General features: G+C 41.6%; 1 protein-coding gene across 3 annotated transcripts in view; it reads right to left on the bottom strand.

The window, feature by feature from the left end:
• LIG1 (DNA ligase 1) overlaps positions 1 to 23569 on the bottom strand; it is a 277726-nt gene that overhangs the window by 228786 nt on the left and 25371 nt on the right. The window contains exon 3 of one of the 3 annotated variants that reach the window (XM_075840009.1): positions 19643 to 19787. The exons of the other annotated variants lie outside the window; for them this stretch is intronic. Coding sequence (XP_075696124.1) covers positions 19643 to 19656 — 14 coding nt within the window. The 5' untranslated portion in view covers positions 19657 to 19787. The remainder of the gene's footprint in view (positions 1 to 19642; positions 19788 to 23569) is intronic. 3 annotated transcript variants of the gene reach the window in all.

The raw sequence follows: 23569 nt of genomic DNA, 5'->3' as shown, positions 1-23569 counted from the left end.
CCATCCCACATTTTGGCAATAGCGTCTAAGTTAGTCTTTTACAGGATACTAAAGTTTTAGGGTATGTGCACACGATAGCAGGCATTTACGTGTGAAAAGACACTGTTTTCAAGAGAAAACAGCTGCCTCGTTTCACACGTAAATGCTCCTCCTCGTAATATACGAGGCGTCTGACGCTCGTAAATCTTGAGCTGCTCTTCATTGAGTTCAATGAACGACGGCTCAAATTACGTTGCAAAGAAGTGCACTGCACTTCTTTGCCGAGGCAGTCAATTTACGTGTCTTCGTTTGACAGCTGTCAAACGACGACGCGTAAATTACAGGTCGTCTGCACAATACGTCGGCAAACCCATTCAAATGAATGGGCAGATGTTTGCCGACGTATTGTAGTTTACGCCTGAAAATAGGTCTTGTGAACCCAGCCTTAGAGGAACTGTCAAACGACACTCCTTTTTAGATATTAATTGCACGGAAGACTCCAATCCTGTGTGGGAGGCACAAAGGTTTCAGAAGAGGCTCCCTAATACGTATTTGCTCTCGCCTTAAAAAGAAACGTTCTGCGGCCTTCTCTGAAATCATGACAAAAATGTATACCCTAGAACTGACCAGTCCCTCTAGACAAAAAGCAGTAAAAAGGCAGCACTCACAAAGACTTAATGTGAAAAAAAGAGGGTGCTTTATTGACCCCAAAAGTACGTTTCGGCTCACACAACCCGAGCCTCTCTCAAGCCCTATCTATAAATATAGATATTAAAAAAAACGAACTATATTTAACGACTTAGATGCCACGGTCTAAATTTGCTGCAGCATCTAAGGGGTTAACCACTTAAGGACACAGCCTGTTTTCACCCAATGGACAATGCCATTTTTTTCAAAGCTGAAGTGTCACTTTGCGACAATAACTTTGGAATGCTTTTATTTTTTCAAGCGATTCAGACATTGTTTTCTCGTGACACATTCTACTTTAGGTTAGTGGTAAAACTTGGTTGATGCATTCAGTGTCTGCTAAAAAAAAAATCCCACTTTCTCTAAAATTGATATTTTTCAGTTTTTGAAATTTAAATGCATCTACTTGTAAAACAGATAATTATGCCACACAAAATAGTTACTAGTTCACATATCCCTTATGTCTACTTTATGTTGGAATTATTTTTTGAACATTCTTTTGTTTTTCCAGGGCGTTACAAGGCTTACAACTTTAGCAGCAATTTCTCACATTGTCAGGAAAATTTCAAAAGGCTTTTTTTCCAGGGACCAGTTCAGATCTGAAGTGGCTTTGAGGGCCTTTCATATTAGGAAACCCCCTAAGTCACCACATTTTTTTATTTTTTTTTAAACTGCCATCCTCAAAGTATTCAAAACTGCATTTAGAAAGCTTCTTAACCCTTTTGGTGTTGTTTCACAGGAATTAAAGCAAAGTGGAGGTGAAATTTACTAAATGTTATTTTTTTTTGCAGAAAATCTGTTTTAATTCATTTTTTTCTTTAACACAGAAGGTTTTACCAGAGAAATCAATATTTATTGCCCAGATTCTGCAGTTTTTAGAAATATCCCACATGTGGCCCTAGTGTGCTAATGGACTGAAACACAGGCCACAGAAGCATCATGTGGATTTTGGGGCTTCCAGTTTATTAGAATTTTAGGCACCAAGTTTAAAGAGGTTTTGTGGTGCCAAAACAGTGGACACCCCCCCCCCCCCTACCAAAGACACCATTTGGCAAACTACACCTCTTAAGGCATTTATCAAGGAGTATAGTAAGCATTTTAACCCCACTGTTTTTTGTTTTTGCTGTATTTAGTGGAATTAATGTAAAAATTACTGTAAAGATGAAAATCTAATTTTTTTCCCCGATAAAATGTAGAAATCTTCAATATTTACAAGGCATAAAGGAGAAAGCACCCCAACATTTGAAAAGAATTTGAAAATTTCTCCCGATTACAGCAATACCCCATATGTGGTAATAAACTGCTGTTAGGAACCCACGACAGGGCTCAGAAGGGAAGGCGCACCATTGGGCTTCTGGAGCTCAAGTTTTGCTCGAATAGCTTTTTGGTGCCATGTCGCCTTTGCATTTCCCCTGATGGACCAAAACCTTTGAAACAACCCACAATTTACCACATTTGGGAAACTACTCCCTTAAAAGAATTTATCGAGGGGTATATTGAGCATTTTGACCCCAGAGATGTTTGCTTAATTTAAAGCAATTAGGCCAACAAAATGAAAATGTATGTTTTTTTCTAATAAAATGTAGTTTTAGCTCAGATTTTTCCATTTTCACAATAGATCAGGGAGAAAAAATAAGCACCCCAACATTTTTAACGTTAAATCGTCTTAGCATGGCAATACCTCATGTGGTGACAAACCATTTGGACCCACGGCAGGGCTTAGAAAGGAAGCACCACCATTTGGCTTTTGGAGCTCAAATTTTGAGGGAATGGTTTGCGGCACCATGTGGCAAAACCCCTGCGGGACCAAATCGGTGGATATTCCCCAAAAGTGATGCCATTTGGGAAACTACACCCCTAAACGAATTTATCAAGGTGTATAGTGAGCATTTTGACCCTACAGGCTTTTTGCTGAATTTAGTGGAATTATGCTAGGGAATTGAAAATTTAAATTTGACAAATGTGGAAATGTTAAATTTTCACAAGGAATAAAGAAGATAAAGTGCCACAAAATTTTTAAAGAAATTTCTCCCGATTGCGGCAATACCATACACGCGGTCATAAACTGCTGTTTGGACACACGGCACAGCTAAGAAAGGCAGGAGTGCTTTTTGGCATACAGATTGTGCCTGCTTGGTTTTTGGGCGCCATGTTGCATTTCCAGAACCCTGAGGTACCAGAGTACAGTTGAAGCCCCAAGAAGTGACCATTTTAGAAACTACATCCCTCAAGGCAGTTACAATTGCAGAGCTCTGAGGTCAAATAGTAAAACAAATACCCAAGTAATGACACCTGTTTGCCAAAAGGCATATTAAGGGCTGTAGTGAGAATTTTGACACCACAGGTGTTTTTTCATTAGAAATTAATACGCAGCGAATGGTGCAAAGTGAAATTGCAATTTTCCACTGATATGCCATTTTAGTGCACAATATGTTGTGCCCAGTTTATGCCACCGAAGAGAAATAACTCAAAATGTTAAAAATCTGGTTCTCCCAGGTATGGCGATGCCATATATGTGGACGTAAACTGCGGTTTGGGCACGCTGTAGGGTTCAGAAGGGAGGGAGCTTTTGGAGCGCAAATTTAGCTTGGCATTTCTGTTTGGGCTTTACTGGCATTTCAGTTTATAATGTGGGGGCATATGTAATCTGTGCGGAGTACATCAGGGCATAATAATGCGGTAAATAATTCATAGCTATGTGGCAGGTGTCGCACTGATAAACGGTGCCCTATCTTAACCTCTTTCGGAATGTTCTGCACATTGTGTCGCCATATTCTGAGAGCCAGAACTTTATTTTTCAGTCAAAAAAGATGTAAAGGGCTTGTTTTTTGCAAGACCGGTTGTAGTTCTTATTGATACATGCGACTTTTTAATCCATGTTTTACGAGGGGTGGTAAAAAAAATTAATTGCAATTCTGGCATTGTATTTTAGTTATTTTTTTGCAGTGTTCACCGTGCGAGAAAAACAAAAAGTTTTATAGTTTGGGTCGTTACGGACACGTATTATTTTTTTTAAGTCCCACTAGGGGACTTGAAGGCCTGTACCTCTGATCTTTACTCTAATACATTGCACTACCCACAGTAGCGCGGTCAGTCATTGACAGCAAGTCTATTAGGTCCCATCTCTAGGCTATTGTACGCGGCAGACCAAGAGGCCATTGTAACATACAGCTGACACCCACGGCTGATGGTGCAGGCTCAAAAGCCGAGCCTGCGACACCTTTCTTTTGCGGCCGGAAGCCATTTAGGCCCTGCCTCTGGGCGGTACCTAGCAGGCTTCCATACTTAGCAGACAGGAGGCCAATCACCACATTGTAAACACCACAGATGCATTGCTAACTTGAGAGCTGCAACTGGGGGGATAATCAGCCAGATCGGAGGCTAGCTCCGGTCCTGGCCATGCAGCAGGATGTCAGCTGTATTATACAGCTGAAAACTGCTGGCGATGGTGCGGGCTCACTTCTGAGCCCGCATCAGCAACACAACGTACCAGTATGTTTTGTTGCGTTAAAGAGGCTCTGTCACCACATTATAAGTGGCCTATATTGTACATGATGTGATCGGCATTGTAATGTAGATTACAGCAGTGGTTTTTTTATTTAGAAAAACGATTTTTGACAAAGTCATGACCTATTTTAGCTTTATGCTAATGAGTTTCTTAAGGGACATCTGGGCGTGTTTTACTTTTTGGCCAAGTGGGCGTTGGCGAGAATTGTATGACGCTGCCCAATCAGCGTCATACACTTCTCTCCATTCATTTACACTGCACATAGTGATATAGCTAACACGCTATGTGCAGCCACATAAACACACTATAACGTTACTGCAGTGTCATGACAATGAACATACATTACCACAAGCCAGGACGTGATGTGTATTCAGAATCCTGAAACTTCGCTAATACAATCCCGACACTACAGCATAGCAAGCGTAATCTCGTTTGAAAAGATAGTTTACAGCGTAGTCTCGTGAGACTACGCTTCCTGTGCGATTTCTTTGCGGAGGCGCCGATGGGGTGACAGAGGGAGCTCCCTCCCTCTGTCAAACACATTAGATGTCGCTGTTGACAGCGGCATTTAATGGGTTAAACGGGCGGAATCGGAGCGTGCTTCGATTCCGGTAGTTGCAGCAGGAGACAGGCTGTGTATAACAGCCATGCTCCTGCCGCTGATCGCGTGTGTACACTGTCAGTACCCACGCGATCACAGGACGGATATATCTGTCCTCCTGCGCGAACTAGCAGCTGCAGAGGACGGATATATCCGTCCTTCGGCATGAAGAGGTTAATTGAGAATACCAAATTATATGTGAACCTGCGGATTTCCAGTGGTTTTGCGTAAAGGCTGTAAAAACCGCAACAAAACAAATCTCGCGCAGAGTTTCTGCTCCACATTGAACTCTATGGACCTAACACGCTGCATAAATTGACATGCTGCGAAATTGGAAGTTGCACCAGAGGATACTTTCCACATTACTTTTCTGCATTTTTTTTTCAGCAGCGTGGGCATGAGATTTTCTAAATCTCATTCGCATTGCTGCTACTGTAAATGCTGCGGAATTTCCACATCGCATTCCTTGGCGAAAATTCAATTGTGTTTATGATACTTGGGAACCCAGCCTACCAGTGTATCATCATAGGGCAGATTGTTGCAGAAAGTTCTGAATGGAACTTGCAGAAATTCATGTACCTGCTGCAAAAATAACCCCCTACAAATGAATGGAACCGATTTTCAGACTGAGAAATTTCTACCGCATGCGAATCCACCCTTAGGCTACATGCACACGTTGCGTATTTTGCTGCGGAAAATATGCACCAAAACTAGTGATATGCAAGAAATTTGCAGGTGAAAACCAAACCAGATTGCGTCTCTTGTAATGCCGTTTTTATGTTTTACTGCATATTAAATTGACATGCTGTGGATTTTAACCCCTTTAGGACAGATTATTTTTTTCAAATTTGACATGTGTCACTTTGTGGTAATAACTCCAGAATGCTTTTGCCTATCCAAGGGATTCTGAGATTGTTTTCTCGTGACATATTGTACTTTGTTAGTGAAAAAAAGTTGGTCGATAAATTCAATATTTGTGAAAAACTTCAAATTAGCAGCAATTTCAATAAGCCATTTCTTCAGGGACCAGTTCAGTTCTGAAGTGGCTTTGAGGGCCTTATATATTAGAAATCACCCCATTTTGAAACCTGCACCCCTCAAGATATTCAAAACCACATTTAGAAAGTATTTTAACCCTTTAGGCATTTCATAGGAATGAAGGCAATGTAGAGGGGAAATTTACAAAATTAAAAAAAAATTTGCCGAAATTAATTTGAAAGAAATAAAATCTGTAACAGAAGCTTTTACCAGAGAAACACAACTCAATATTTATTGCCTAGACTCTGCAGATTTTAGAAATATCCCACATGTGGCTCTAGTGTCCTAATGGACTGAAACACAGGCTTCAGAAGCAAAGACGCACCCAGTGGATTTTGGGGCCTCCTTTTTTTAGGAATATATTTTAGGCACCATGTCAGGTTTGAAGAGGTCTTGTGGTACCTAAACAGTCGAAACCCCCAAAAGTGACCCCATTTTGGAAACTGCACCCCTCAAGGCATTTGACCCCACAGTTTTTTTGCAGAATTTAGTGGAATTAGTCTGTGAAGATGAAAATCACCTTTTTTTCCTGTGGAAACATAGAATTTTTTCATTTTTTACAAGGAATAAAGGAGAAAAAGCACCCCAAAATTTGTAAAGCAATTTCTCCCAATTACGGCAATACCCCATATGTGGTCATAAACTGATGTTTGGACCCACAGCAGGGCTCAGGAGGGAAGGAGCGCCTTTTGGATTTTGGAGTGCAGATTTAGCTGGATTGGTTTTCAGTGCCATGTCGGGTTTGCAACGCCCCGGATGGACCAAAACAGTGGAAACCCCCCAAAAGTGTATTTTGGAAGCTACAACCCTCAAGGAATTTTTATAGGGGTTTAGTGAGCATTTTGACCACACAGGATCTTATTTAGAGTGAAGGTGACCAAAAAACTTTTTGGGCGCTTTAAATTCTTTATTTCTTACAGCGTTCACCGTGCACAATAAATTAAGTTTTACTTTATTCTGCCGGTCGGTACGATTACGGCGATACCATATGTGTATAATTTATTTTTTTAAGTTTTGCAGTGTTTGCACAATAAAATTAAGTTTCTATAAAAACAATTTATTTTCTGAGACACCCTTTCGGCAAAAAAGCTATGGGCGGTTTTGTTTTTTGCGGGACGAGTTGTAGTCTTTATTGGTACTATTTTGGGGCAAATACAACTTTTTGATCACTTTTTATTCTATATCTTGGGAGGGGTGGTGACCAAAAAATAGCGATGCTGACATAGTTTTCCGTTTATTTTGTTTGCGGAGTTCACCGTGTGGAAAAAAAATAACATTACAGTTTCATAGTTTGGGTCGTTACTAACACGGATACCAAATATGTGTACTTTTTTTTTTTAACATTTAAATTTTTTCCCTATAATAAATGACTTATTATAGGAAATCAAACTTTTATAAAACATTTTTATTAGCTTTTTACACTTTCTTTTTTTTACCTGCAGCTCTGATCGCTGCTAGAATACATTACACAACCTAGGTATTCCAACTGTCAGTGTGACGGCACTGACAGTGAGGGCTTATTCAGACGAACGTATAATACGTCCGTGCTACGCGCATGATTTTCACGCGCGTCGCACATGTTAGTCAATGGGGCCGTTCAGACTGTCCGTGATTTTCACACAGCGTATGTCCGTTGCGTAAAACTCACGACGTCCTATATTTGCTTGTTTTTCGCATATCACACACCCATTGAAGTCAATGGGTGCGTGAAAACCGCAAACGGACGCACTTCTGTGTGATGCGCGCTACAGTAGTCAAAACTATGAATGAAAACAGAAAAGCACCACGTGCTTTTCGGTTTACAAACATAAAAACAGAGTCATAATGATGGCGGCTGCACGAAAATGAGAGCTTTCATGGACCTTTTGCGCTCGCAAAACGCAGGGTTTTTTTGCGAGCGCATATGCACGCGCTCGTGTGAATCCGGCTTAAGTCTCCGAGGGTCAGCCAGAGGATGGTCCTCATAGGCTTCCATACATGGCAGACCCAGAGGCCGTTACCTGGCCTCCGGATGCCATCACAAGCATCAGCAGCCCCCACAATTGCATGGGGGTTGCTGATGTGCTACAAACCCCTAAATGTGGTGATCGCAATAGAGCACCACATTTATCGTGTTAATTGCCAAAATCAGCGGCGATAAGCCGCTGATCGGCAACACTGGAGTGTCAGCTGTCGGGGACAGCTGATCTCCCAGTTCCTGATGCACACCTTGTCGTCGACAGTGTGCATCGTGAATGACACAGAGACTTCCTGTCACTGACAGGAAGCCTATCAGGACCAGCCGAAGGTTGGTCCTGATGGGCTTCCGTCCATGGCTTCCGTTTGCCATAACTAACTGTCGGCAAACCCCGCGATTTCGGACCGAGGTCTGCCGATATGCTAGAAACCCCTAAAATTCGGCTATTGCAACCGATCGCCTAATTTAAGGGGTTAATTCGCCAAAATCAGCGGCAAGGGACCGCTGGCCGGCAAGAGTGGAGTGTCAGCTGTCGGCAACAGCTGACCTCCCGGTTCCCGGTGCTCAGTAACTGTACGTCCTCGTGCGGGAAGCAACCTCCCGAAACGACGTACAGTTACTTACTCGTGCGGGTCGGGGTTAAAATCCGCACCACAGGTCAATTTCCATCCCGAAAAATACCGCAGAGTGTACATGAGATTTCCTAAAATCTCATTAACTATGCTGGTACTGTATTGCACTGCTGATTTGACGCATGTAAGACGCATCGTGTGCATTGTAGGGTTGCACGATGCATCGAAATACTGATACTTTTTTAATGCCATGCACCCTCAAATGCTTCAATATCGTTAATTCATGTATTTAGATACTAAGCTGTGCGGCTGCACAGCTTAGTATCGTTACACATGAATGTAGTCAGAGCAGGGCTGTGTAACACAGCCTTTGCCCCACACCTGCAAAGAGTGCATGCGTGCAGTCAGCATGTGATTAAAGAGGCTCTGTCACCAGATTTTGCAATGCCTTTCTGCTATTGCAGCAGATAGGTGCTGCAATGTAGATTACAGTAACGTTTTTATTTTTAAAAACGAGCATTTTTCGCCAAGTTATGACCATTTTTGTATTTATGCAAATGAGGCTTGCAAAAGTCCAAGTGGGCGTGTATTATGTGCGTACATTGGGGCGTTTTTACTACTTTTACTAGCTGGGCGTTCTGACGAGAAGTATCATCCACTTCTCTACTTTTGCAAGCCTCATTTGCATAAATACAAAAATGGTTATAACTTGGCCAAAAATGCTCGTTTTTTAAAAATAAAAACTTTACTGTAATCTACATTGCAGCGCCGATCTGCTGCAATAGCAGATAGGGGTTGCAAAATCTGGTGACAGAGCCTCTTTAAACCAGCGCCAGCCACATCACCTCAAGCTTACCGCGCGCTGACACTTATCAGAAGCGGGGCAATGGCTGTATTACACAGCTGCTAACGGCTCAGGGAAAATAAAGGGGGGGGGGGAATACATTGGCAGACAGCCCAGGGTCCATGGAAGGACCCCAGGGCTGACTGACCATACTTGCTGTCCGGGCATACTTCGGTATATCCCAACAACTGCATGTGTACTATCAATACACAGTTTAATGTATAAATACAGTACATGCCAGTATAATAAGTTTAAAAATAAAAAAGTTAAAAAAATAAAAAAAAGTCATGTTAAAATGAAAAAAATATATACATTTACAATAAACATTTAAATAAGTCTCAATACAGAAAACACATTCGGTGTTGTCGCAACCTACACAAATTTAAGCGTCATTTAGGATGTTTACACAGTAAAAAAATATAATAAAACCTGCTTTCTTTCACTTATTGTGAGGCACGTGATATTATGAATTTTAAACCTCCATGTGTCTCATGTTATTCCCATTATGTATCGGTTGTGAACTTTTAATGTGAGGCACTTGGAGGTGCAAAACTCGTCACACCACGTGCCTGTCATCAGAAAATGGAAGAACGTTTATTTTTTTATTATTCTTTTTGGAAAAGTATCGGTTTGGTATCGAAAATCAATACTACACAAATTATCGGTATCAAAGTCCAAATTATGGTATCGTGACAACCCTAGTGCATCGAGCTTTAAGGCTTTTCCAAGATCCTAATAGGGCCGAATAGAGGAAATAGGAAAAACAAAAAGAACCTATACTCCCTTGATAAACCCTGCTGCTGTTTCATGACACTGGCTGTCAATCACAGATCTCGGAGCTGTGAAGCAAAAGCAGTGATTGGCTGCCGTGGTCACGTAGGTAAAAGGGGACATCATCGCTGCAGCAAAGTAAAGAGCCTCAGGGACCACAGGAGCAGAGTTTTATTGTATTTTATGCGGTTTCTTAAATTCATATTCATTTTCTTGGGATCTCTGAAGGGGAGGGTGAGTTCACACAGAGTTTTTGGACTAGTTTTTTGGCACGGAAACCGCTCCGCAAAAAACTCTCCAAAAAACGGCCAAAAATGCCTCCCATTGATTTCAATGGGAGGCAGAGGCAGTTTTTTTCCGCAGTAAAACCAGCTCGCGGGAGAAAGAAGGGACATGCCCTATCTTTACGCAATTACGTCCTCTGACCTCCCATTGACATCATTGGGAGGCAGAGAAAGCGTATTTCGCTGAGTTTTATGCCCGCACCACTCAATGGCCGCAGGAAAAAACCACTGTGAAAATCGGCGTGCAGACAGAGGAAAACTTCAAAACTGAATTTTGAGGCAGATTTTCCGCCTGCAAAAAAACTGAACACAGCCTAACCCGTTTCCACTGCAGCCAGTTTTGAACCTTTCAGACAGTCTTTTTTTCAAATCTGATCTGTGTAAATTTGTGTGGTAATAATGTTGGAATGCTTTCACCTATCCAAGTTATTCTGAGATTGTTTTCTCGTCACACATTTTACTTTATGTCAGGGGCAAAATTAGGTCGATATATTCATTTTTTATTTGTGGAAAAGGTTTTCCATAGATTTTATTAGAATCTGAACATGAAAGATGAAGTTTTAGCAAAAAAATAAAATAAAAACAATTCCATAAATAAAGGAGAAAAAGCGCCCCAACATTTGCAAAGCAATTTCTCCCGAGTAGGGTAATACCCCATATACGGTCATAAATTCCTGTTAGGCTGAAGGGAAGGAGAGCCATTTGGAGACTAGATTTAGCAGGATTGGTTTTGGGGCGTCATGTTGCATCTGCAGAGCCCCTTTCTTTCCCCTAGTACAGTGGAAAACCCCTAAAAGTGAATATTTGGGAAGCTGCAGCCCTTTAAATATTTGTCTAGGGGTATGGTGAAAATTTTGAACCATAAGGTTTTTTTGCTGAAATAATTAGAATTGGGACATGAACAAATTTTATTTTTTACAATAAGATGAATTTTTGGCACAAAAACCTTTATTTCCACAAGGAATAAAAGGAGAAAAAGGCCCCCAACATTTGTACAGCAATGACTTCAGTATGGTAATACCCCATATGTGGTTATGAATGGCTGTTTGTACACATGGAAGGGCTCAGAAGGGAAGGAGCGCCATTTGAGTTTGAGCATAGATTGTGGAATGGTATGCGGACGTAATGTCGCAATTGAAAAACTCCTGATTTACCAAAACAAAAGAAAAGTGACCCCATTTTAGAAACTACACCCCTAAGGGCATTTATCAAGGGATGTTGTGAGCATTTAGATTCCCCAGTTTTATGGGGTAAGATTCTCCAGGGGTTACAACATATTGTGCACAGAAAGATTTTATCAGTGGAAAAATTGCAATTTTCATTTTGCATCATCCATTACGATGTTCAGCAAAAAACTCACGACATGTCCTATATTTCTGCGTTTTTCGCACATCACGCATCCATTGAAGTCAATGGGTGCGTGAAAATCACTCGCACCACACAAGCACTTCCGTGGGATGCGCGTTATTCGCACAACAGCAGTCAAAACGATGATTGAAGAGAGAAAAGCACCACAAGCTTTTCGGTTTACAAACATCCAGAAAGTCATAACGATGGCGGCTGCAGGAAAATCACGCAGCCGCACATCCTATCGGATGACACACGGAGCTGTGAAGTGCCTTTTGCGCGCACAAAATGCAGCGGTTTTTGCGTGCACAAAAACGCACACGCTCGTGTAAATCCGCCCTGAATGTGAGGCATATGGAGGTACTAAATTCATAACACCATGTGCCTCACATTAATAAGTCAAAAAAAACACAAATTTGACCCTGGGTAGTCAGCGGGTACAATATATGTGGGAGAAGGAATGCCTGCAGGCAAACAAAACCCTATTTCCTGACCACCCAATGGATAATAAAGAAGATAAAGTTAGAGTTTACAACTTTTATTGAGCTACGTGTATATACACATAAATTTTAAAATTTTCACTGCCACAGACCGAAGTCAGTTTAACAGCTGGAGAAACCCAGCAAAGTATCTGAGAATTGCGGTGTATGCCGAGTGTCGGCAAACAGTCAGTGCAAGGGCAACCAGTGCCTATATTAATATGTAGACAAAGGATCCGGCTGAGGCAGGGATTTAAAAATCAATACAGCCCCCCGACATGTTTCGCTAACTAGTAGCGTCCTCAGGGGTACACGGGGCTAATGGCGGCGCCGCGAGAAAACTGCTCCTCTTATGGGAGTGTAGAATGACGTGAGGTGGGTGTGTGGATGGCCGCCAATCAGGCGAAGCTAAACATCGGAAGCAACAGGGGAGAGCGAGCATCCAATAGGAGGCAGGTATAAAGCAGCCCATGGCAGCCTGTGAACTGCGCAGTAGTATAGACAAAAGTGCCGAGATAGTTTAAAAATGGCACGTCTGCGCAGTAGAGCGGCTGAGGGACTTAGAGCGGGGCAGGACAGTGCGAGAGCATAGCAAGGCACAGAGGATCGGCGCATGCGCTGTACGAGCACGGACGGACTTAGTGCAAGGAACAGTTGACAGCCACCATAGATACCTCGTACCAAGCGTAGGGCTGAGAACAGGCCTCATTTAACTGCAATTTGTATATGCACAGGTCTATACAGAGATCTAGTGCAGTGCCACATGTAAGGTAAAGTGCCCAAGTGTCCCTCACAGTCCAGGTGTATAATATATACTCCTTTTAAAAAAGCCAACCAGTAGCAGCTGCACATCCAAACAGCCACCTCAGGAGTAATATTGAAAATTAGTAATGAATAATATAAGAAAATAATAAAGAATACGATAGCATTGACATCCATCTTCATTTATAAAATATATTAGAACAGAAAAAGAAAAAGAGCCGCCAAGCGCATGACATGTATAGTTAGGTCACGTGAGATCAGTGGATCAAAATAGATAAACATATATATAAATAATCATACATAATTATAAAGCCCCCTTGTCAGGAGGCCACAACGAAGAGATGGTACCGATAACGTGGCCAAGAAACCGAGACAATAAAGGCGAATAAAGTACAATACAAATAAATCCATACAGAACCATAAAAGGGAAACGCAGAGAAACTCACAGAAATGCACTATATGTAAAACCCTCGTTAAGTCCCTGAGGGGTCATGGAACCGAGACGGTGAATCCACCGTGCCTCCTAGTGACCTTGACGGCAGGTCCTATGACATTAAACAATTCCTCAATTGTCAGAGTGGTGGAGTTGTTTATCTGGCTAGATGTCCTTGCCCTAAACTGTATGTGGGCAAAACTCTGCAGGAATTGAGGAGAAGGGTGTCCAGACATCTTAGTACCATCAACCTTAAGGAAGACACCACTCTTGCCAGACATATGCATAGGTATCACCCTGATAATCCGAAGCTGCTCCAATTTTGGGGCATTGCACAGTTTAAGTTGGGACCTAGGGCAGGTAATTTGGACCGTAGGCTTTTACAGGAGGAGGCACGGTGGATTCACCGTCTCGGTTCCATGACCCCTCAGGGACTTAACGAGGGTTTTACATATAGTGCATTTCTGTGAGTTTCTCTGCGTTTCCCTTTTATGGTTCTGTATGGATTTATTTGTATTGTACTTTATTCGCCTTTATTGTCTCGGTTTCTTGGCCACGTTATCGGTACCATCTCTTCGTTGTGGCCTCCTGACAAGGGGGCTTTATAATTATGTATGATTATTTATATATATGTTTATCTATTTTGATCCACTGATCTCACGTGACCTAACTATACATGTCATGCGCTTGGCGGCTCTTTTTCTTTTTCTGTTCTAATATAATTTATAAATGAAGATGGATGTCAATGCTATCGTATTCTTTATTATTTTCTTATATTATTCATTACTAATTTTCAATATTACTCCTGAGGTGGCTGTTTGGATGTGCAGCTGCTACTGGTTGGCTTTTTTAAAGGGAGTATATATTATATACCTGGACTGTGAGGGACACTTGGGCACTTTACCTTACATGTGGCACTGCACTAGATCTCTGTATAGACCTGTGCATATACAAATTGCAGTTAAATGAGGCCTGTTCTCAGCCCTACGCTTGGTACGAGGTATCTATGGTGGTTGTCAGCTGTTCCTTGCACTAAGTCCGTCCGTGCTGGTACAGCGCATGCGCCGATCCTCTGTGCCTTGCTATGCTCTCGCACTGTCCTGCCCCGCTCTAAGTCCCTCAGCCGCTCTACTGCGCAGACGTGCCGTTTTTAAACTATCTCGGCACTTTTGTCTATACTACTGCGCAGTTCACAGGCTGCCATGGGCTGCTTTATACCTGGCCTCCTATTGGATGCTCGCTCTCCCCTGTTGCTTCCGATGTTTAGCTTCGCCTGATTGGCGGCCATCCACACACCCACCTCACGTCATTCTACACTCCCATAAGAGGAGCAGTTTTCTCGCGGCGCCGCCATTAGCCCCGTGTACCCCTGAGGACGCTACTAGTTAGCGAAACATGTCGGGGGGGCTGTATTGATTTTTAAATCCCTGCCTCAGCCGGATCCTTTGTCTACATACTAATATAGGCACTGGTCGCCCTTGCACTGACTGTTTGCCGACACTCGGCATACACCGCAATTCTCAGATACTTTGCTGGGTTTCTCCAGCTGTTAAACTGACTTCGGTCTGTGGCAGTGAAAATTTTAAAATGTATGTGTATATTTATGTGTATATACACACGTAGCTCAATAAAAGTTGTAAACTCTAACTTTATCTTCTTTATTATCCATTGGGTGGTCAGGAAATAGGGTTTTGTTTGCCTGCAGGCATTCCTTCTCTCACATTAATAAGTGACTCCAAAATATCCCTCACATAATTGTAACATTGGGATTAACCCCATAAGGACACGGGCGATTTTTGCCTTGAGGATAGAAATATATATAATTTTTTTGTTCCTCTTTGCATCCCGGCATTCATAACTTTTTTTTTTACTCGATGTAGCTATGAGACCTTGTTTTTTGCGGGACAGGGTATACTTTAATTTGGTGCCATTTTATTGGTACATTCACATAATTATTTTATATAAATTTTTTATTTTGGTAAAAATGTCGAAAAAAGAGTTTTTTTTTACAGCATGCACCAATCAAAAAATTACACCATAAATTTATTGTGCAGGTAGTTACTATTGTGACGATACCAAATACGTGTATATTATTTAATGTTTTGAGACTATTTTAATAATGTTTACTGCAAAAAAAAAAAAAAACACAAGTTGTATTTTTGTGTGTACTAGGCCCCCTTCACACGAGCGTGAATCACGTCCGTCTGCTGTGCGTTGAAACAACGCACGGCACACTGACCCATGGATTTCAGTGGGGACGTTCACACATGAATGATTTTTCACGCAGCGGGAGTCTGCTGCGTGAAAGATACTGAATGTCCTATATTGGTGAGAGTCCGCTGCGTGAAAGATACTGCATGTCCTATATTGGTGCGTTCTCGCACCTACGCACCCATTGAAGTCAATGGGTGCATGAAAACCACACACCGCACATGCGTGTTCGGTGCTTGATGTACACATCAATTCAGTTGAAAAGAAGAAAAAGAAAAAAAAAAAAAAAAAGCGCTTTGTTAGTGCGTGAATAACGCATGCCACTCGCAAAGCACACTGATGCATAACGCCACACACACGGACCAGATTCACGCGCGTTTGTCACTTTTTTTTTTTTTAAATCCTATAGGGAAATTGTTAATTCTGATTTTATTTTATAACTTTAGTGTATTGGCATATATTTATATGGCAGTACGTTAGCTTGTGTACTGATGGCACACAGGCAGTTGTTAGGGCATACCCAATTATGCCCTAACAATATGGTCAGACAGTCCTGGGGTATTTCATTGGATTCCCTGTGACGCAATCAAAGGGGATCAACTTTCCCATTTTCTCTTTGAATTCCAGATAAAGGAGGATATCAGGGATTTTTGTCCTCCGCTTTAGAGCGAGGCTGTGCATTACAGCCGTTGCCCTGCTCCTGATCGCACTGGCACACTTGCTATGACCGTTCGATCTGCGTTATGGGATGCCGGCCGGGACTGCACGAATGAGCGGTGGGCCCGGGCACTGAAGACAGAGAACATAACATGGCGGGTGCTGTGCAATTGGCTGTGAACGCCATTTTTTCTGTAGTAGGTGACTAAATTCATGTATTACAATACTAAGCTGTGTCACCGGCCAGCTTCGTATCAAAATATATGAATTCACGGTATTGAATCTTTTCTGGATGCTCAGTATCAAAATAGTATCGATATTTTGATGCATCGTGCAACCCATATTACCTACATCACATTTTCATTTATTTATAACTCTCTAAAAACAGGGGTACAATCACCACTGTGAAAAAGCCCCACCGTGTGTATAAAAACGTATTAAATAATAAACACTGAGTTCTAATTCAATTGTGAACCTCCTATAGCTCAGTGTTCAACAAGAATATCAATACGGAATCAGCATTTGAAAAATGGGCATAACAATAGTCTTGACTCTAATTCACACTAGAGTCCGTGATAACCGCACCGGAAGCTCCTAGTGTTGAGGTATACAAACAATGCTAGTGTTCCCAATGCTAAAAAATTCCTATTCACAACCGACCCAACGCGTTTCAATACTCATCAGGGGTCTGTAGCTTGGTCACTCTGGCCGGGATGCCAGCGATATTTAGTTCAGCAGCAGGTATTCTGCTGTACTCCACGGAAGCATGCTCGCATAGATGTCAGCGGCATGCTTCATTCTGGGACTCTGAGTTATTTAAAGCATCTGACTCCTCCCCCTGTCCTCGGCACCGCCAATCGAAACAGCCAATCACACTCACCAATCGAATTAGTGACACCTGTCCATGTGACTCCCGGCCATCAGCTGACAGCCAGGAACCAACATCGACCGCATCAAAAGCCGAACGCGCAGTAGAGGCCACAATCGAGTCGCCCATGCTGCCAGGAACTCACCACTGCAAAGGAGGAGTATATCGAGATTTAAAGTTTGGGTAAGTGTTGCGGATCAGCTCAAAACCCGCAGCTGGACTGCCATTGATAAAACAACTGCACTGATAATACATATTGTGTAGATAAATGAATGTCTACCCCATTATAAAGTGGCATTATAACACCTACTGAATAAGGAACCATAGCCAGACTGCCCACATGATGATCATTGATAATTAAGAGACCACCTGTCATGACGACCATGTGGGTCTCTTGATATCCTGAAGGGATAACTGGCCATGGAAATGCATGTTTAAATAAAACATGCATAGTTTGTCTGCTCATTTAAACCCCCTGGTTGTGTGCACGCCAATCTATAGATCCACTGGGCTTCCTTTCGTAGTATGAGGTTATCCCAGTCACCTCCCCGTTTGGGAGGCATAATGAGTTCAATTGCTTGAAATTTAAGACATTCTGCACGACCCTGATGTGTAGCGTGTACATGTTTGGATATAGGAGTATCTCTAGAATTCGCAATGTCGCCAACATGTTCTCTGATCCGGCGCCGAAACTGCCGCACCGTTTTTCCCACATAATTCAGTGGACATGGACATGTTATCAGATATACCACCCCTGCTGTTTTACAATTGACAAAATCACGAATGTCATATTCCAATTGCGTAACGACACTCCTAAACTTGTCACCTTTTTGAATAAAATCACAAGCCTTGCACCTGCCACATCTGTGTGTGCCTGGTATTTGTCTGTCCAGCCATGTTCCTTTAGGTACAATGGGATCAAAACAACTATGCATAACTCTGTCCCTGATGTTTTTCCCTCTCCGGAATGTGACTGAAGGCCATTGCGTAATCTGATCTATCAAATCTACATCAGTACTAAGAATACGCCAATACCTCTTAAGGATCTGCATAATTTCATTGTTTAGAATCTTAAGTGCCTATAAGTCTCGTAACTCTCTCTTCCCTTCGTTGTCTAGGAACAAGAAGACTCTGCCTGTCCGCATCTCTCGCTCCCACATAGGCCTTTCTGATTACTCCCTTAGGGAAACCTCTATCCTTCAATCTGGTTGTAAGTTCCTGAGCCTGTCTCTCGAAGTCGTCCATGGAGCTGCAATTCCGGCGTACTCTCATGAACTGACCCTTGGGAATACCGCGTTTAAGGGGAAAAGGATGACAACTGTTCCATTGCAGGAAACTGTTGGTTGCTGTTTCTTTACGATGTACTTGAGTACGGATTGTACCCTCTGATGTTTTTGTAATTTTAAGGTCTAAGAAAGACAGTTCCTGATTGCCGATTTCACATGTGAACCTTAGCCCTAGATCGTTCTGGTTAAGGGCAGCCACAAAACTATTGAATTCTTCCACTGTTGAATTCCAGAACAGCAGCACGTCATCAATATATCTGATCCAGATCCCTATTGACGAAGTCCACTTGGAAAAACTCTCCCCAAAAACAATTGTCTCCTCCCACCAGCCAAGAAATAAATTTGCATAGGTGGGAGCAGTTGGACTCCCCATTGCAGTACCACATTGCTGGTGAAAAATCCTGTCTTCAAAGATAAATACATTTTTCTCCAGCACAAAATGTAGTAACTGCAGAACTAGCTGGTTATGAGCCACAAATTGAGTACCTCTAGATCTCAAGAAGTACTCTACCGCTTCACAGCCAAGTTTGTGTGGAATGGAGGAATACAATGCCTCTACATCCAGACTAGCCAAAAAGGTACTGCGTTCCAAAGTGATACCTTCAATTTGTTTCAAAACATCCATGGTATCACGTACATATGATGTTAAACCCAGTACAAACGGACGCAGCACCTGATCAATATAAGTACATTTTGAGTGCTTACATTTTGAGTTAGATTGTTTATGCCTGAAACAATGGGTCTACCACGTAAGGGGGGGTACCCTTTGTGGATTTTGGGCAGGCTATAAAAACATGCCATGATGGGAAATTGTGGAAATGGGAAATTAAATTCACTAGCACTGATCAAGGACCTGCTTTTTGCATCACCCAAAATGCCCAAAAGCTCCTTTTTGAACAGTGCTGTGGGATTATCCTTTAAGATGGTATAACAGTCAGGATTGAGCAAAATGTCCTCACACATTTTTTTATAGTCTTCCCTGCTCATAACCACGATGTTATCACGGACTCTAGTGTGAATTAGGGTCAAGACTATTGTTATGCCCATTTTTCAAATGCTGATTCCGTATTGATATTCTTGTTGAACACAGAGCTATAGGAGGTTCACAATTGAATTAGAACTCAGTGTTTATTATTTAATACGTTTTTATACACACGGTGGGGCTTTTTCACAGTGGTGATTGTACCCCTGTTTTTAGAGAGTTATAAATAAATGTTATATTTTACTCATATTACACCAGTGAATCCTTTAAAATTGTTATGGTGTGGGAGCACAATTGAATATATCTTTGATAATACAGTGAATTCTACATCACATTTTCCTAGTAAACAGCGTGGGAAATAGAATTTATAGTTTACCATCTGTCTAGCATTCACTTATTTTCTGTTCTGTCAGCATGAGCGGCATTCCACCATTCCTCTTACACCTACTACAACTTGTTGCTGAAAGGTTGGTATTAACAACTTGCATGGATTTAGAGACGTAACTTGTTAGGGCTTTAGTCTGATGTGGAAACAAAAAAGATATTTTAAACTCAAAAGCTTAGTAACAGCACCATCTTCTGTTACTTGAGTAAAAACACACACGCAGAACGAAAAAATAAATAAATCTATAAACACACAGGGTACATACATTATGCTCTTCACTTGCGCTTTGTGGTGCTAGATCCGTCGTACAATGAATGCAACCGCTGCCCGACAGACCCCATTGACTTAATGGCGTCTGTCGGGTTCAGTTATGACAAAAATCTGCAATTGAAGCCCAAATATATACACAATGCTAGAACTAGGCTACCTAACTTTTTTTTTCATGGGGATGTACGAGATCAGGATAGAGAGAGAACAAATCACCACCAATGTGTCCCTTTGGCTCATTGCAGCTTTTTTCAGGTGCCTTGTGGTCTTGTTCATTATATTTTTTGCCAACCACCGGATGTACAGAAAAAGTTTAACCCCTTCCCGACCACCCCACGTAAATTAACGGGCTGCAGCGCTGGTCCTTATGCCTGCAGTTTGTTAATCTTCGTGTGCTCCTAACGGAGATTCCCTCAGCCCAACATCTCTCAGTACTGGCTGCTACTAGCAGCCCTGGTACTGCGGGAAGACATTTGGGGGGATCACAGCCGTGATACCCACCGATTAACACCTTAAATCCGGTTGTCAATAGAATAATAATTGTTACTATTAATCACTATTTTTTTTAGTCACTTCATCTCCCAAAAAAATTTAATAAATAAGGATCAAAAAGTCGCACGGACCTTAAAATGGTACCAGTAAAAACTAGTTTGTTCCGCAAAAAACATGCCCTCACACAGATTTCTTGATGGAAAAATAAAGTTATGGCTTTTAGTATATGGCGACAAAAACTATTTTTTAAAACCAGGATTTTATCGTGCAAACACCGTAAAACAAAAAACTATATACATATGGTAGCGCCGTAATAGCATCGCCCGCAGAATAAATAAAATATGTCGCTTATAGCGTACAGTAAACGCCATATAGAAAAAATGAAAAACCAATAGAAGTTTTCACGGCCTAATTCCACTAAATTCAACAAAAATATCCCTCTAGGATCAACACGCTCACTAGAACCATAAATAAATGTTAGGGTTGCAACTTCCCAAATCCGGTCACTTGTGTGGTTTCCACTGTTTTGGCCCCTCAGGGGCTTTGCAAATGCGACATGGCACCCGAAAACCATTCCAGCAAACTTGAGCTCCATAAGCCAAATAGCGCTGCTTCCCTTCTGAGCCCTGCCATGAGTCCAAACAGCAGTTTACTACTACATATGGGGTATTGCTGTAATCAGAAAGCGTTTTTCAAATGACGGGGTGTTTTTTCTCCTTTACGCCTTGTAGAAATGATAAATTCTTACATTTTATTAGAAAAAAAATTTGGATTTTCATGGTTCAATTCCACTAAATTCAGCAAAAAAACCTGTGGGATCAAAAATGCTAACTATACCCCTCTATAAATTCCTTGAGGGGTGTCGTTTGCCAAATGGTGTATTTTTTAGAGTATTTTATACCGTTTTGGCCTCACAAGACCTCTTCAAACCGGACATGGTGCCTAAAATACATTCTAATAAAAAGGAGGCCCCAAAATCCACTAGGTGCTCCTTTGCTTCTGAGGAAGGTGTTTCAGTCTATTAGCACACTAGGACAATATGTGGGATATTTCTAAAAACTGCCGAATCTGGGCAATAATTACGTTGTGTTTCTCTGGTAAAACCTCTGTTACAGAAAAAAATGATTAAAATAGATTTAAAATGAAAATGTATACATTTCACGTCCACTTTGTTTTGATTCCTGTGAAACACCTAAACGGTTAAGAAATTTTCTAAATGCTGTTTTGAATACTTTGAGGGGTGAGGTTTTCAAAATTGTGTGACTTATGGGGTTTTTTAACCCCTTCGCGATCAGCGACGTACTATTCCGTCGCGCTAACCAATACGTTCGCGCTCAGCGACGGAATAGTACGTCGCGGGAGTAACGGCCATCCTCCCGACACATACAGGAGCTGTGACAGCTGCTGTCTCGTACAGCAGCTGCCGCAGCTCCTACAAGGGTAACCGATCGCTGTGTCCCCGCTGATTAACCCCTGAAAAGCAGTGTTCAATAGTGATCACGGCTTTTTAGGGGTTAAGCTACAATCGCCAGCCTGCTACGCGATAGCGGCTGGCGATGGTGACTATGGCAACCGGACACCAAACAATGGCGTCCGGCTCTGCCATCGACTGAAGCCTAGTGGGTCCTGACGAAGTCAGGACCCACTATGCTTGCTGTCAGTGAGTAGCTGACAGCTCTAATGTAGTGTAGTGTATTAGATTAGCGATCAGGGCCTCCTGCCCTCAAGTCCCCTAGTGGGACAAAGTAATAAAGTGTAAAAAAAAAAAAAAAAAAAAAAAAAAAAAAAAAAGGTGTCAAAATAAGAAAATAAAAGTTTTAAAAGTAATAAAAGTAAAAATCCCCCTTTTTCCCTTATCAGTCCTTTATTATTAATAAAAAATATATAAAAACAAATAAACTATAAATAATTGGTATCGCCGCGTCCGTTACGGCCTGATCTACAAAATTATTTCGTTATTTATCCCGCGCGGTGAACACCGTAAAAGAAAATAATAAACCGTACCACAATCACAATTGTTTGGTCACTTCACCTCCCAAAAAATGGAATAAAAAGAGATCAAAAAGTCGCATGTACCTAAAAATGGTACTGATCAAAACTGCAGTTCGTTACGCAAAAACTAAGTCCTCGCACGGCTTTCTTGATGGAAGAATAAAAACGTTATGGCTCTTAGAATATGATAACACAAAAAGTGAATGATTTTTTACAAAACGTATTTTATTGTGCAAACGCCATAAGACATAAAAAAAAACTATAAACATCTGGTATCGCCGTAATCGTATCGCCCCGCAGAATAAAGTGAAAATGTCATTTATAGCGCACGGTGAACGCTGTAAAAAAAAAAAATAGAATAAAAAAACAATAGTAGAATTGCTGTTTTTTTTAGTCACCACGCCAGTTAAAAATAGAATAAAAACTGATCAAAAAGCCGCATGCACCCCAAGAAAACTGCAATGAATTCCTCAAGGGGTCTAGTTTCCAAAATGGGGTCACTTTTGGGGAGTTTTCCACTGTTTTGGCACCACAAGACCTCTTCAAACCGGACATGGTGCCTAGTAAAAAGGAGGCATCAAAATCCACTAGGTGCTCCTTTGCTTCGGAGGCCGGTGCTTCAGTCCATTACCGCACTAGGGCCACATGTGGGATATCTCTCAAAACTGCAGAATCTGGGCAATAAGTATTGAGTTGCGTTTCTCTGGTAAAACCTTTTGTGTTATAAAAAAAATGGTATAAAGAGGATTTTCTGACAAAAAAAAATATATGTAAATTTCACCTCTACTTTGCTCTAAATTTCAGTGAAACACCTAAAGGGTTCATAAACTTTCTAAATGCTGTTGTGAATACTTTGAGGGGTCTAATTTCTAAAATGGGGTGTTTCATAGAGGTTTCTAATATATAGGTCCCTCAAAGCTACTTCAGAACTGAACTAGAACCTAAAAAAAAAAAAAAAAAAATTAGTTAATACGTCGCTTCTTACATTATACTGATAATGAGCCGTGCCCATCCCGAGATGACCCCAGTTTTGACCGTTTGTAATAAACGGAGACCCCTATTAGACCGTTTCAGTGACCGGTTTTCCCAAGCATACACCAACGAGAAGTGTATTTCTATTGATGAGTCCTTGGTAGATTTTAAAGGGAGGCTTCAATTACACGAGTA

This window comes from Rhinoderma darwinii, chromosome 10, assembly GCF_050947455.1.
Source record: "Rhinoderma darwinii isolate aRhiDar2 chromosome 10, aRhiDar2.hap1, whole genome shotgun sequence".
In the NCBI taxonomy this organism is placed as follows: Eukaryota; Metazoa; Chordata; class Amphibia; order Anura; family Rhinodermatidae; genus Rhinoderma; species Rhinoderma darwinii.
The sequence above is the reverse complement of the archived record's forward strand: the minus strand, read 5'-3'. Positions and strand labels throughout refer to the sequence as shown.